At 36.8% G+C, this 14,441-nt stretch overlaps 1 protein-coding gene across 1 annotated transcript in view; it reads left to right on the top strand.

Moving 5' to 3' along the window:
• The window catches only part of NR1H4 (nuclear receptor subfamily 1 group H member 4), a 39,651-nt gene extending 25,212 nt beyond the window's left edge, over positions 1-14,439 (top strand). Inside the window, exons 9-11 of the mRNA XM_060694609.2 lie at positions 2,621-2,767; positions 10,387-10,500; positions 13,927-14,439. Coding sequence (XP_060550592.2) covers positions 2,621-2,767; positions 10,387-10,500; positions 13,927-14,165 — 500 coding nt within the window. The 3' untranslated portion in view covers positions 14,166-14,439. The remainder of the gene's footprint in view (positions 1-2,620; positions 2,768-10,386; positions 10,501-13,926) is intronic.
• The last annotated feature ends 2 nt before the right edge of the window (positions 14,440-14,441 follow it).

Here is a 14,441-nt window from a genome sequence, read left to right as displayed (position 1 = left end):
TAATAAAAAAAAATAAAAAAAATAAAGAGTCTATGGGTACTAATTTTGCAGCGGAGAAAATGGTCGCACAATTTCTCCTTCTGATCATATAAAACTGCATTTTCTTCCTATGATGTCTTAAATTTAAGCCCTTAAAAATTGGAGGGAAGGGATATATAGCAAAAGAGTGATTAAGCCTTTGCTTTTAGAGAATTACAAATCATTCTGATAAATTTGAAATAATTTTTTGGAATTAATTATAAGAATTTTTCCCATGGGAAAATGCCATTGTTTTGAATTCATCTTTAAAAAAAGACTTTAAAAATTGGATACTAGAAGCAATTAGAAGAAACTACATAGTCAGATTGTCTTTAAAAAATATTATGGAAGAGGAACCAATTTTATTTGACAATAGTGAGACTGACTTGAAAGTGGATTTAAATATGACAGGCTACAAGAATGACACAGAAGAAGATATTGCACTGGACATACAAAAGGCTGGTGACCTAATAATTAAAAGAGTTATGCAAATAACGAACCAAGAGAATGACTTGGATTACTTTCCTATATTGGATTTATAAAGGGTTCTTGATGTAAGAATTTTATGAAAAGGGAGAAATGAAAAAAATGGAAAGAAATCAGGTTCTATTGTAGGAATTATTTGAAGGGATTAAAGATCAAGATTGTTAGAAGTAAAAAGAAAGAATATAAAGATAGCTTATTTGATCAAGGTTAAAATAAATATGTTGTTATCTCTGGTAACCCTTAATGGACTTTTAATGACATCTGGATTGAAATGACATAGCTTTAAGGATTTATTTATAGATACGAGATGAGATATGGAAAAAAGGTAGGATTTGTTGTATCTTAAGAGAAGGTAATAAGTTATTAAAATTGTGCATACTTTTGATGAAGAGAGAAGTCATATATTTCTGCTTTTATTATTATATTTTTATTCTTTTATTTTCAGAAAGTGTCTACTTTCTATTTTTTCTTTTTCTTTTTTTTACTTTGTTAGTTTTTATTGTTGCAATGATAATTTTTAATAAAATTACTATAAAAAAAGAAAAAAGCAAAATTACCTATGGAAACAATTAGCAGTAGATATTATAAAATGTGGTCAGTAAACGTAGTGCTATACTGTTCTAAATTACTAATAAGTGAAGCAGTATCAGGTTATAGGTATTTAGCTTAAATATAAATTTTAACTCTAGTTAGACCAAGCATGGCAGATATTATAAATATGATATCATAATATCTTCATAATTTTTTCAGGGCAGTGAAAATTAACATGGCTCTAAGGAGGCTTCCTTGGGGATCGGTGAAGACATATTCCATTCACCTTGATAGACCAAGCCTCCACCACAACTAATCCAGCTCTCTTCTATATCAATTTATGACTAGTTTTATGAGAAGAGTCCTCCACTCCTCTACCCGCAATAACATACCTTATGCCACCAGACTTCAAATTTTGGGCTTAGACAACTTAGAACTACGCTGACTTCGGTCTGACCTAAGTGTAGTACATAAAATTATCTGCCACAATGTCCTACCTGTCAATGACTACTTCAGCTTCAACCACAACAATACACAAGCAAAAAATAGATACAAACTCAAGGTAAACCGCTCCAAACTTGATTGCAGAAAATATGACTTCAATAACAGAGTGGTCAATGCCTGGAATACACTACCTGACTCTGTGGTTTCTTCCCCAAACCCCCAAAACTTTAACCTTAAACTGTCTAAACTCACCCCATTCCTAAGAGGTCTGTAAGAGGCGTGCATAAGTGCACCAGCGTGCCTACCGTCCCTGTCCTAATATTCCTTTTTACTTACTCTTTTCATGTATTCAAGTTATGTTTATACTTTTACCTGTTATTTTATATATGCTTGATAAATAAATAAATAAATAAATAAATAAATAAATAAATAAATAAATATAGTTGGTGTGGGGCTAGAAAAATAAATGCATATAAGCTAGAACATTTTTAATCAGTTATCTCTATGCTTTTATAAAGAGAACACAGATCGTAGTTGTTATAATTATAAAGCAGACTTGATTAAAATATTGCCAATGTTAATAATTCACCTTTAATATATGTTTGGAGAGCTTTATTTGAAAACTTAGACTGAAATGGGTGGTGCCTAAATTTGATAAATAAAAATCCTTCCTACTACATGATACCTTATTTTTTATGTAATATTATATATAAAGTTCTTTTACATAGTCTCTTTTCATTAAGCTAATTAGAACAAAGGAAAAGCAAGAACAAAAAATGAATGAAAGAGTTGGAAAGTATCCAGTTAAATACTGAAAGTTGATAACACATCAGTTCTCTTCTAACCCACAAACAGGAAGTTAATTTGTAATATGCTAATTAGGCTGAGAGTAATCACTTTGTGATTTTAAATTAGATTAAGAAAATGTGTACATATGAAAAAAACTAGATGAATTCTTGTTTGGTGGCTTGGGAACTGAAACAAATACACCCTTCAAATATGTCTTTATAATTAAATAGCTTCTTTTTTGTGCTAAAAAAGGTAATTTATCTATGTATTTTAGTTATCCTACAGTGTATCTTTGTCACTCTAACAACCATTTTTCTGACTGCTAGTTTAATATTCTTACGTTATATTTCAGGTTTTCAAATCCTGGATCATGAAGATCAAATTGCTTTGTTGAAAGGTTCAGCAGTAGAAGCTATGTTCCTTAGATCAGCTGAAATCTTTAACAGGAAACTTCCTAGAGGACATGTTGATCTCTTAGAAGAAAGAATCCGCAACAGTGGTAGGTGTCCTTAATTAACAGCAAAAGAAACTGTTCTTTGGAAAGTTTAGCAAAAAATCAGTCATTTTGTGAATGTCAAACTTCTCAAGCATTCAGTAGGAATCAGCCTGGAGTTCAAGACTATCAAGGAATTATAATTGTATTATAAAAACACAAATACTGAAAATAAATTTGTTCTATTATAATATTTGGGGATATGTAAAAGATCAAATAATGGATATGTCATTTCTCATTAAGCTCAGTAAAATAATCTCACCCATCCAAATGAATGGCAATGATAAAACAAGTATAGATTGAGTGGAAAAACTGATATTAGTTCATCTAAAATATATTTGGTCATGACTGATGTGTATGATACTCACTATATGTGTTGTGACCTAGGCTCACTTAGTCATTACAGGACACAATTAATCTCAAACAAAAGTATTTTATTATAACAGCTAAGAATTACTTCATTCCCAGCTTAGTCCAAATTAATTCTAAAACAATCCTTCAGAAAAAGTCCTTCGGCTTATCACAAACCTTTATCTTCTTTGGCACCCTGCCAAAGACCTTTCTTGGCAAACCCCCACGAAGTTCAGAAACAACAGATGCTGTTGTTTCTGAACTTTAGTTCAGGGATACTACTTACCTTTACTACCAGTTTGCAGTGGGGCCACATGCGCACACGCTTCTGCGCAAGCGTAGAAGCTTCTACGCATGCACAGAAGAGTTTTGATGATGTCGGGGTTCGTGGGTGGAGCCTCCCGCCGGTTTTACTACCAGTTCTATAGAACCGGTGCAAACCAGGGGCAACCCACCACTGATGCCGACTGGAAAACAGATTTAGCAATGTTGCTTTCCTACAAAGAGCCCAAGAGCCTTTGCTGCTCTTTTAAACCTTATGGGAGGGGCCAATCATCTCCTGGCCTTACTCCCGAGTCGTCCTGTTTGCTTTAGCTGCTCTTGCCTTCTGGCAGCTCTGCGCATGTGTGCACTAGGAACAGGCTCCTCCTGTTTCTCTGCCTCTCTGTTATCTGACTCTGGACGCTCTGGAGTCCGTGCATCACTCCCAGATGGCCCTGGCCCCATCTCTGCCTCCGATACAGAGCCCTCATCCGGGCCTTCCTCAGACTCCAGGACTGGCCCATGGTCCTTCCCAGCCTCCTCACTGTCCAACTCCACTGCTAGCTCCACGGGCTGCTGGCGGACCATAACAATATGGTTGGTCTCACAAGATATGCTTGGTTACCATTACTACTACTTTTACAGCACCTTTCTGTCAGTGGTGGGTTTCAAAAAATTTTACTACCAGTTCTGTGGGTGTGGCTTGGTGGGTGTGGCTTGGTGGGCATGGCAGGGGAAGGATACTGTAAAATCTCCATTCCCACCCCACTCCAGGGGAAGGATACTGTAAAATTTCCATTCCCTTCCCCACTCCAGGGGAGGGTTACTGCAAAATCCCCATTTCCTTGCAATCAGCTGAGACTCGGGAGGCAGAGAATAGATGGGGACGGGGTCAGTCAGAGGTGGTATTTACCGGTTCTCCGAAGTACTCAAAATTTCCACTACTGGTTCTCCAGAACTGGTCAGAACCTGCTGAAACCTACCTCTGCTTTCTGTATACAAAATGTGTTATCATTTAAATACAGTTATAGTATACATAAGTATGTCAGCCATTATAAGTTTTTATCATTTGAACCATTGTCTATGCTCTGGATTTCATATTTGGAAAGTACATGTTTGAGAAACAAAATGAACAATTGCAGAGGGAGATAAGAAGGGAAAATTCTTGCTGCTTTTTTCAAAGATGATCTAGGCATGAATGGGGGTTATAAGATAAACATCTAGGAGTTAGGTTGCAATTTTATACCCATTTATATGGGAACAGGTTCTATTACTGCTTAGTATTTCTGACTCTAAGATATAAATCTGTGCTACTCTGTTAGCAACTATAGTATTAGAATTAAATTAGAATTAATAGAACATAGGCAGTGGTGGGATTCAACTAATTTAACAACCGGTTCTCTGCTCTAATGATTTCTTCCAACAACAAGTTCACCAAACTGCTCAGGAATTTAACAACCGGTTCTCCCGAAGTGGTGCGAACTGGCTGAATCCCACCACTGAACATAGGGCATTTTACTATCAGATGGTTTTAGTAGTATTCGTTTTCTGTGTTAATGTGTTATAGATCTCGTTCTTAATATTTTCTTGAAGACAGGTCGTTGAAATTCTCTTAAGAATTATAGCTAAGGGTTGAGGGGTTTTAATATGTAGTTGCACATTCTAATGAATGCATACTATACATCTTAAATAAATGTATTTAAGATGTCTAACGAATACAAACTGCTGCTGACAGAAAAACAATATCTTGAGGATTATTTCTGTGGCTTTTGTTGAGATGATTTTTATGTGAAAGTGAACGTCAAGTTGTCAGATAGCTCCTATTGTCCACATATGTGAAATGCAGCAACAAAAGCTGAAAATATAAATATGCCAGTAGATGTTCATATTTTGGTCACCTGCCACAAGGTTGATTCCCAGGCTTCTGAATTCCCTTAACAGTTATCAGCTTTCCCCTTCATAGACAGACGGGCATTTTGAATTTCTATGTGACAAGGAAGCTTAGTGGTGACCTTTCTTACCTAGCATCCTTCTGTTAAGCCAGTACTCTGTGGATAATGGTGGTGACAGTGGCGGCAGTAAGACTAACAGCCAAATAACTTGTGAGATGGAACACTATCTTACAAATAGTCCTGACTTCTTCTACATAAATATTAGATTAAAAAATGTTTCTATCTAGTAGCAACACTCTCACCTGCTTTTGTTCAGTACCAATAGTTCCTCTTTATTTCATGGACTTATTATTTCAATAGCCTATAGCTATTGATCAGTTTTCATTAACGTTCACAAAACTCAAGCTAACTCATGGGGATGGGCAAAAAAAAGATGTAACATTAGTAAATGCATTTTAAATGACTTCTTTGGTAACTCTGAATACTCATTTATAATCATGCGTTTTAGTTGCAAAGAATGTCCAACACAGTTTGGTGCATTTGGTTTTAAAATCAAAGCAAATGTGATGTTTGAAAACCATAATTTGGCAGTGAAATTGTATTTATTGGATTTTGTCCTGGTTTACACTTGCAAACTCTTTCAAGGCAGTTTGCAAGATTTCAATACATAAACAGCAATATTAAAATCTATTCCATAAAATTTCAAAAGCCCATACAGGTCATAAAAAACATTTTAAAAAAGGATTAATTATTTGGATTTGGAAAAATCTGGACAGCTACAACTAATGCAAAGAAAAGCCAGGTGGAAAACCCCAAGGTGGGAATTAACAAGATTTTTTTTAAAAAAACAAACAGATGAAAAACAATCAGTTCAGAAAATACTGTGACCTACTCATTGTTTTTTAATTTTCCCAACAGAATCACATACTTTCTTGAATCACATACTAGACAGGCATATATTGGTAGCAATGGACAGTTTCTTGATACAATAAGTGAAAGCTTTCAGAAAAGCTGAAATAAGCCTCTAATGAAAGATTTGGAATTAAGAAAATACTTTGAATAGATAAGATACTGTGAATGAGGTAAAACAGTATGAGTAATTAATATGTGTTTACTTCTCAGTAACACAAGAACTAATTTACATTTTGATTTAATATCTACTGGCAGCTTCAAGCCTATCCAGATGAAAGATCTCTTCATCCATATTAACAGCTGTCGTAGTTATAATTAATTAGCTCCAAACCACCTTCCTCAGAGCTGTTTTTCTTCTTTTAATTTAAACATCTAGCTATAATAAATACATAAACTGAATGCTTACTGCTGAACAATGCTTATTGCTGAAATTAAAATAGGATGTACAATAAAGAACACAAGTCTGAAAACAGACATAAATTTTGAATTATACCAGTAACCAAATACAAATTGAATCTACCATTCAGCTAAACAATGAAGCTGCTAAAATAATATCAGAATAGTTTTCAGAAATTGTGTTTTACTTGGTTCATAGTAAAAAATTTCCCATATGGAAAAACACAAGTCATTTCAAGAATGGAAACTCCCTCTAGATGGAAGTTTTACCTGAAAAAGAAAATCAAAATCATTAAAAATAATAATAATAAACACAGAAAGAATATTGAGTCCTCAACTTATGACTATTTCTTCAGCAATTATTCAAAGTTATAACGCTCTGAATGGACTTACGACCTGTGCCTGAAGTTACCGCTGTTCCTGCACCCCATAATCATTTTCTCAAAATTCAGGTGCTTCACAACTCCTGCTCAGAGTATGTTGCAGAAGTCACCAAAAGGCCTTCCTTTTGTGGGGTAGCTGTGCCCTTTCTTTGATCGGAAGGCCCTTTAGATCTGATGTCCTACTCACCTCACAGCTGCTCTACAGGGGGCCTTTAAAAATATCTCAGAAACTTCAACTGGTGATGAGCATGCTTTGATATGCTCATGTGATGTCTCTACTCATGAGCTACACTGGTTTGTAATATGCTCTCGGCAGTGGTGGGATTCAGCCAATTCACACCACTTCGGGAGAACCGGTTGTTAACTTTCTGAGCAGTTTTGTGAACTGGTTGTTGGAAGAAATAATTAGGGCAGAGAACCAGTTATTAAATTATTTGAATCCCATCACTGGCTCTCAGGTATGAGTTACGAATAAAGTCCTTTATCACGAATAAAGTCCTATCTAAAATAGGTCTAGATCAGTGATGATCTTTTTGGTGCCGAGTGCCCAAGGTGTGCGTATGTGTGTGTGCAAATGGACACGTGTGTCCCTGAACCCAGGGGTGGGTTTCAAAACCTGTTGCTACCGGTTCGTGTGTGGGTGTGTGAGTGCTTGCATGCAACGCTTCTGCGCATGCACAGAAGGGTCCGGGCAAATGGGCAGAGCCTCCTGCTGCCGCCGCTACCAGGTCGCTCAATCCGGGGCAAACCGGTAGCAACCCACCACTGCCTGAACCCCCCAAATGCAATACAAGTACCCGCCACGCATGTGTGCATGGCCCCCGTTTTAGCTTCCAGGTTGGTGCAGGAGGCTTTCCAGGCTCAAAACAGGGCGCGGGCAGCTTGTTTTGGACCTGGAAAGCCTCCTGCACCAATCTGCACCCCCCATGCATGTGCCTCGAACCCCCATGCATGCGCACATGCATCCCCTGCATGCACCCCGCACATGTGCAGCAGAGACCCAAAGACCAGCTGGCTGGTGAGGGCGCATGCACATGCACGGTAGAACTGGGCTGGGGTGACGGCTGGCATGCCCGCAGAAACAGCTCTGCATGCCACCTGTGGAACATGTGCCATAGGTTCACCATAGATTATTTGTGAGATTGCCTATCTCCCTTGGTTTCTACCCAGCTAGTATAAGCCAGCAGAGCTGGTGACTCAGAATTCATTTATTTAAACAGCACCATCTATTGTGATTTTTCTCTGTCATCATGCCTGTCTTCTGGAACAACATTTCTCCTTGAAATATTTATGGCACTCATTATGTTCCATAAGTCCTTGAAGATCTGGCTGTTCTCCCAGGCCTTGGGATAAGGTGGATGGAGTCACTTGCTGAATGTATTTTTGTCTACCTTTTTCTACTGAATAACTGGATCCCAACTTGCTTACTTGGTTTGCATTTTGTTTTTATTGTTTACTATATTGTGAATCACTCGGTATCAGTTAGGAATCAGTTAGAATGTCTAAATTGAATAATAAAATATTACAGAGGAGATATTCCTCTCTGCAATAATGGCTGTGTTCACATTTTACACTTCTGTAAAGTGGAATGATTTGTTTGGTTTTAGCATAGCCTGTCTAAACCCAACTGCCATATTTTTAAACCATGTTTTAATATTTACCACATTATGTTAAACCCAGCCAATTATAGTTTATTAATAAACTATGTTTAGCCAAACTGTGGCTTTGTGTAATATGAATCCAATCACCATTAATAATGTAGAAACTAATCTACTTGGAATACAATTATCACTTGATTCACATATATTTTGTACAGTATTGCAGACTAATTCTCTTGACTGCCGACTGCCAGCAGTTCTGCAGTTTGATTCTTACCGGCTCAAGGTTGACTCAGCCTTCCATCCTTCTGAGGTTGGTAAAATGAGGACCCAGATTGTTGGGGGCAATATGCTGACTCTGTAAACCGCTTAGAGAGGGTTGTAAAGCACTGTGAAGTTGTATATAACTCTAAGTGCTATTGCTATCATTATATATTTACTTAAGAAGTGGAAACTCCTTCATCTTGAAGTTAGCTATTGCTATTGCTCCAACACGTTCCTTGAGATCTCATTCACATCTGTCTTCTCTAATTGCCACAGCATGAAATGTTTCCAGTCTATTTAGTACTTTGTTATTTATTATTTTCATAAACACCCTTTTTTAGTGGGAAAGCAGCTATTCCTCATAATAAAATAGTGAAATATACCTATAGCATATTATGAGCTGATTTCCATGACCATAGAATGGTTATTTAAAGTATCACCAAAAAGTGCCTCTTAGATAGGAAACCTATATTTGATCTTAGTCAAAAGTTCAAGAAATTTTCATAGACTATTGTTGATTTTTTTCTAACCAATGAGAAAAATATTCTAGGCTTTGTTTTACTATGCTATTTCAATTTATTATTGTATGGGTAAAGATATAATAGATATAGATAAACCTCCCTAAAATTTCACATATTGAAATGAATTTAAGATAGTTATGTAGCAGGAAAATATTATGCAATCCATAGATCTCAAGAGTGATTCAACATCCAGTTAAACCTGTACATCTAGATTTGAGCCCAATTTCCCATACTGTTTCCTGGGAATTTCATATGAAACGTTTCTCTACTACCTGTATGGTTCTTGGAAATTAAGGAGCGCAATAGTAGGATACTTATGTATACACTACAAAACAAGATTCAGCTCCCCAAAATATATTTAAGATATTGCGACAACAATAACAAAAACCCTATTGTGCTACTTCTATCCTATTGAATAGGTCACTATAGATAAGACATTTCAACTGTATTCAGATTAAACATGTACTAATCAACTCTTCAAACAGATCAACAGTAGGGAGTTTCCATGTGTGGTTTACCTAAAACTCCGAGTAACCTTGATCAGCATGGTCTACTCTATGGCAAAGGATATTGGGAGCTAACATTCTGCAACAGGGATGTAGTTTCCCCATTTCTGATTAATAGAAGAATGTAGACAGTATAATGATATTGTGACAACAAATAATATTAATAATGTGCTGTATTTATCTATTTTACAGTTTGAGTTCCGTTAAAGGCATATAGAATTTTTAAACTGATATTTATTTATGAGATTTGCAGAATTTGTGCTAGTTTATGTTATTACAGGAAAATAGCGCCCTCTTGTGAATAAAATAGCATATAGCCATCCTATAATGAAACCATAAAAAACAAAAATAAAAACAAAGGGAAATAAACCTGATATGGAAATAGAGAGGAAGGGTGTTTTTTTTTAAAGTAAAAGAATTTTCATACGGTACTTTCTATCTTTGTTCTTGCATAATTTGGGTGTTGAATTGTCTGAATTTTAATTACCAGGGATTGCATCATAATTGTATTATAAGTCTACTTTCCCCCATTGCCTTATAGGTATCTCAGATGAATACATAACGCCTATGTTCCATTTCTATAAAAGTATTGGGGAACTCAAGATGACACAAGAAGAATATGCTCTGCTTACAGCAATTGTTATCTTATCACCAGGTAATTAATTTTCTCAGTTGTTTTAGAACAGTGTCTTTTAAACTTGTTCAGGCCACAGATCCCTAGGGTGCATCGGTTTGAAAAACCATATTCCAGACAATCAATTCTGAATTATGTTACCAAATTTTAAGAAAAAAGGAAAGAGGCAGAGAATGCTAATTTCTTATACAAAAACAGTAACTATTATTAAAGTATGTTGGGCAAATATTTCTAGAGTGAGTGCCTATCTGTTGTCTATGTGTGCGCTTTGCCTCACTCCACATGTACATGTATGGGCATGGGAAATAGAGTCCAAATGCTCTCTCCTCTTCTGTTCATGCAATGAAGACGGTCTTAGAATGGAGCACTCAGCAGTATTCCTAGCTGCTACTCAAGACCTCCTTCAGGGATGCACCAGGCCCTTTTTGAAGCCCGATCCACCCCTGCCCAGATCTGACCCATTTTTAAATTCAATCTTTCACCAGCTTCCCTCCTCATACCAAATGTAATCCAAATGTATACTTTTGTGAATGAGATTTCCTTCTAGCATTTTACTAGAACAGGGGTGTCAAACTTGATTTCACTGACGGCCCTGGCTACATCAGGGTTGTATTTGACCTCGGGGAGGTGGGGGACATGGCCAGAGGCGTGGCCACGGGGCATGGCCAGCTTGACGTAACTCATGTCGGAGGGACCTGTGATGGCCAGGCAGCTCTGCCAGTGAAAACGGGCTCCCGATCTCCATTTTCACTGACAGAGGGTTGCAGGAGGCCGTCCCAGCCAAAAATGGAGATCAGGAGCCTGTTTTCACTGGCAGAGGCACCATGGGCCGGTCCTTCACTATCTCCAGGCCGGCTCCATGGGCCAGATCTAAGCACTTCACGGGCCGGATCTGGTCTGCGGGCCTTGAGTTTGACACCCCTGTACTAGAAGGAATGCATTGGAAAGAAACCTGTAAAATTCTACTCTTTGTAAGATTACAAATGTTCACATGCAATTGTTTAATCATAGACATTTCTGCATTAAATGTTTCAAGTAACCTGTTTTACATTCAAAAGACATGACAAACTACATGTTACGTTAGACTGCATCCTCCAGGGTTGGTATTTGGAGTTCTAGTGCAGGTAGAAGACTCAACCCTTTGCCTCCATACTAGGGAGCTATCTAAGCATTTATTTTTCCCTGGAATGGACAGTTATGGCCAAATATTTCAAACACGTAGATATATTTGTAAAAGTGAGTACAAATTTATGATTACTAGCAGCATAAAATGAAAGGGTCCTAGCTAAAAGAAATCTATGAGTTTAGTGGCATTTGTGTTACAGGTAGTCTTCGACTTAGAACCATTTGTTTAGTGACCATTCAAAACCATTCAAAAAAGTGAGCCTGGATAGCTCTGCAGACAAAGGCACTGTAATTTAACACCAGCTGTCTGCAATTAAAGTAAGTTCGAATCTTGCCAGGCTCAAGGTTGACTCAGCCTTCCATCCTTTCTAAGGTAGGTAAATTGAGGACCCAGTTTGTGGGGGCAATAAGCTGACTTTGTATAAAAAATATACAAAAGTATGAAGGCTATTGCTTAACGCACTGTAAGCCGCCCTGAGTCTCCGGAGAAGGGCGGCATATAAATCAAATTTAAAAAAAAAAAAAAAAAAAACCACCACTGAAAAAAGTGACTTATGACTGCTGCAGCATCCCCATGGTCATGTGATCAAAATTCAGTTGGCAACTAGCATGTATTTAGAAATACGTATAAAACGGATGGCAGAAAAAGACCTAGTGGCCCATGAAGCCTGGCCTTTGGGGGGGGGGTTGTTTTCTTATTTATTAATTTTATCACAAGCATGTTTAAACTCAGTTACTGATGATAGACCCTCTACTCCACTGGAAGTTGTTTTCAAGCTTCCACTACTTTTTCTGCAAAGTAATACTTTCTCACATTACTTTTGAACTCCCCTCCTGTCAGTTTGAGGTTATGCCCCATGTTCTTGATTTTTCCTTAATATTGAAAATACTGCCTTCTAGAACTTTATTCACACCCTTAATATATTTAAAAGTTTCAATAATGCCCCCACTTTCCCTTCTGTTCTTGAGGCTGTACATAATCAGTTCCTCCAATCTATCCTGATATGTTTTGTTTCTCAGACTTTGCACGATTTTTATTGCCCATCTCTGAACTTACTCAATCTTATCAATATGTTCTTTTAAGTGAGGTCTCCAAAATTGGACACAGTATTCCAAATGGGGTCTGACTAAAGCCCTGTATAGTGGGATTAGGAGCTCCTTTTTCCTGCTGGTGATCCCTCTAGTGATGCATCCCAGAATTTTGTTTGTCAAAATAGCTGCCTGGCCACACTATTTGCTCATTTTGCAGTTGTCTGCTATGAGCACACCCAAAGCTTTTCCTTCTATTGTTCTAACACTGACTGTACCCCCAATACTGTACTCTACCAGAGGATTTCTTTTCCCCTAAGTGTATGATCCCTAAGTATGATGCTTGCAGTATCCCTTTTGTGACCTTTTGACAGCAAAGTCAATGGGGAAGCCAAATTCACTTAACAACGGTGTTACTAACTTAATAACTGCAGTAATTTACTTAACAGTTGTGGCAACAACTGTGACAAGAAGGTCATAAAATGAGACAAAATTCAATTTAACAACTGTCTTACTTAGAAACAGAAATTTTGGGCTCAATTGTTGTCATAAGTCAAAGACTACCTGTTTTTTCTCAGTTCCTAAAAATGGCCAACCTGACCCATCTCCAAAGGCAGAAACCAAGAAAATAGAAATAGGATTTGAAAGGGGGAAAAAAAATCATTCTCTGATTTTTGTAGGCACGGGATAGTTTTTTATATTAAAATCTTATAGAGATAAAATTGTAACTTTGTTCCTTGAAGGAAGAATATAACAAAACCAATTAAGACACATGCTCATATTTATTTTTTTATTTTGTCTATTGCTACCATTGTTAAGATTATGGGCAAGAAGCAAAAGTAGAAAAATACTACTACTAAGAACAAAATATGAAGCAATATTTAACACAATACTGTGAGCCAAAGGCCTATGAGAATAAAAGTTTTGAGTGCCTTTCTAAGGGGAAAGAAGCAGCTCTACTGCAGGCAAAGTATTCCAGAGTTGTTATGCTATATTTGCATAACAGAGATAAATATTTTAGCAATAATAGGGTTTTGAATTATTTCTATTATCTCAGGATCAGGGCGTGCAACCTTCTCTATAACAATCTGTAGTATCAAGCAAACTAATAAGTAAAACTAATCCCAACAACACTGCAAGTTTTTATAGACACGCAATTCTGCGTGGGAACAAAATAGCCTATGAACAGAGAAATGTTGTATTTCACTTGCAATTTGACTTTGGTCTTCATAATTTACATATATGAAATAGTGCTTACTATTTTTCCCCATCTTCTTTGAAAACTAAAACCAGATCGGCAATACATAAAGGATAGAGACTCTGTTGAACGGCTTCAAGAGCCTCTGCTTGAAGTTCTGCAAACATTCTGCAAGCTTCATCACATGGATAGTCCTCAACATTTTGCTTGTCTTCTTGGTCGCCTTACAGAATTACGGACTTTTAACCACCATCATGCTGATATGTTGATGTCATGGAGAGTTAACAATCACAAATTCACACCTCTTCTTTGCGAAATATGGGATGTGCAGTGATAAGCCTGGTTTTTACTGGATCATAAACTAACTTAGCTGGGACAACAAACTTGAATCCATAACATCAGTGTATTCATTCAGTGTTTTTGAATTGTAAATATTTTCTTAAAGCACTTAAAATAATTGATAGTAAATCATTTTCACTGAAGTTTACATTTGTGTCTGTTTACATAGAATATCTGCTATAGTTCTTAAGTTCCTTGAAACAAAAGTGAACTATTTGCCTGAAGCAAGTTCCTGTTATTTCTTTTGAAATTAAAGTAGTATATTACAATT

This window comes from Pantherophis guttatus, chromosome 7 (assembly GCF_059756535.1).
Source record: "Pantherophis guttatus breed Tessera chromosome 7, ASM5975653v1, whole genome shotgun sequence".
NCBI lineage: Eukaryota > Metazoa > Chordata > Lepidosauria > Squamata > Colubridae > Pantherophis > Pantherophis guttatus.
Note: the sequence above shows the minus strand (reverse complement) of the source record. Positions and strands in the feature narration are given on the sequence as shown.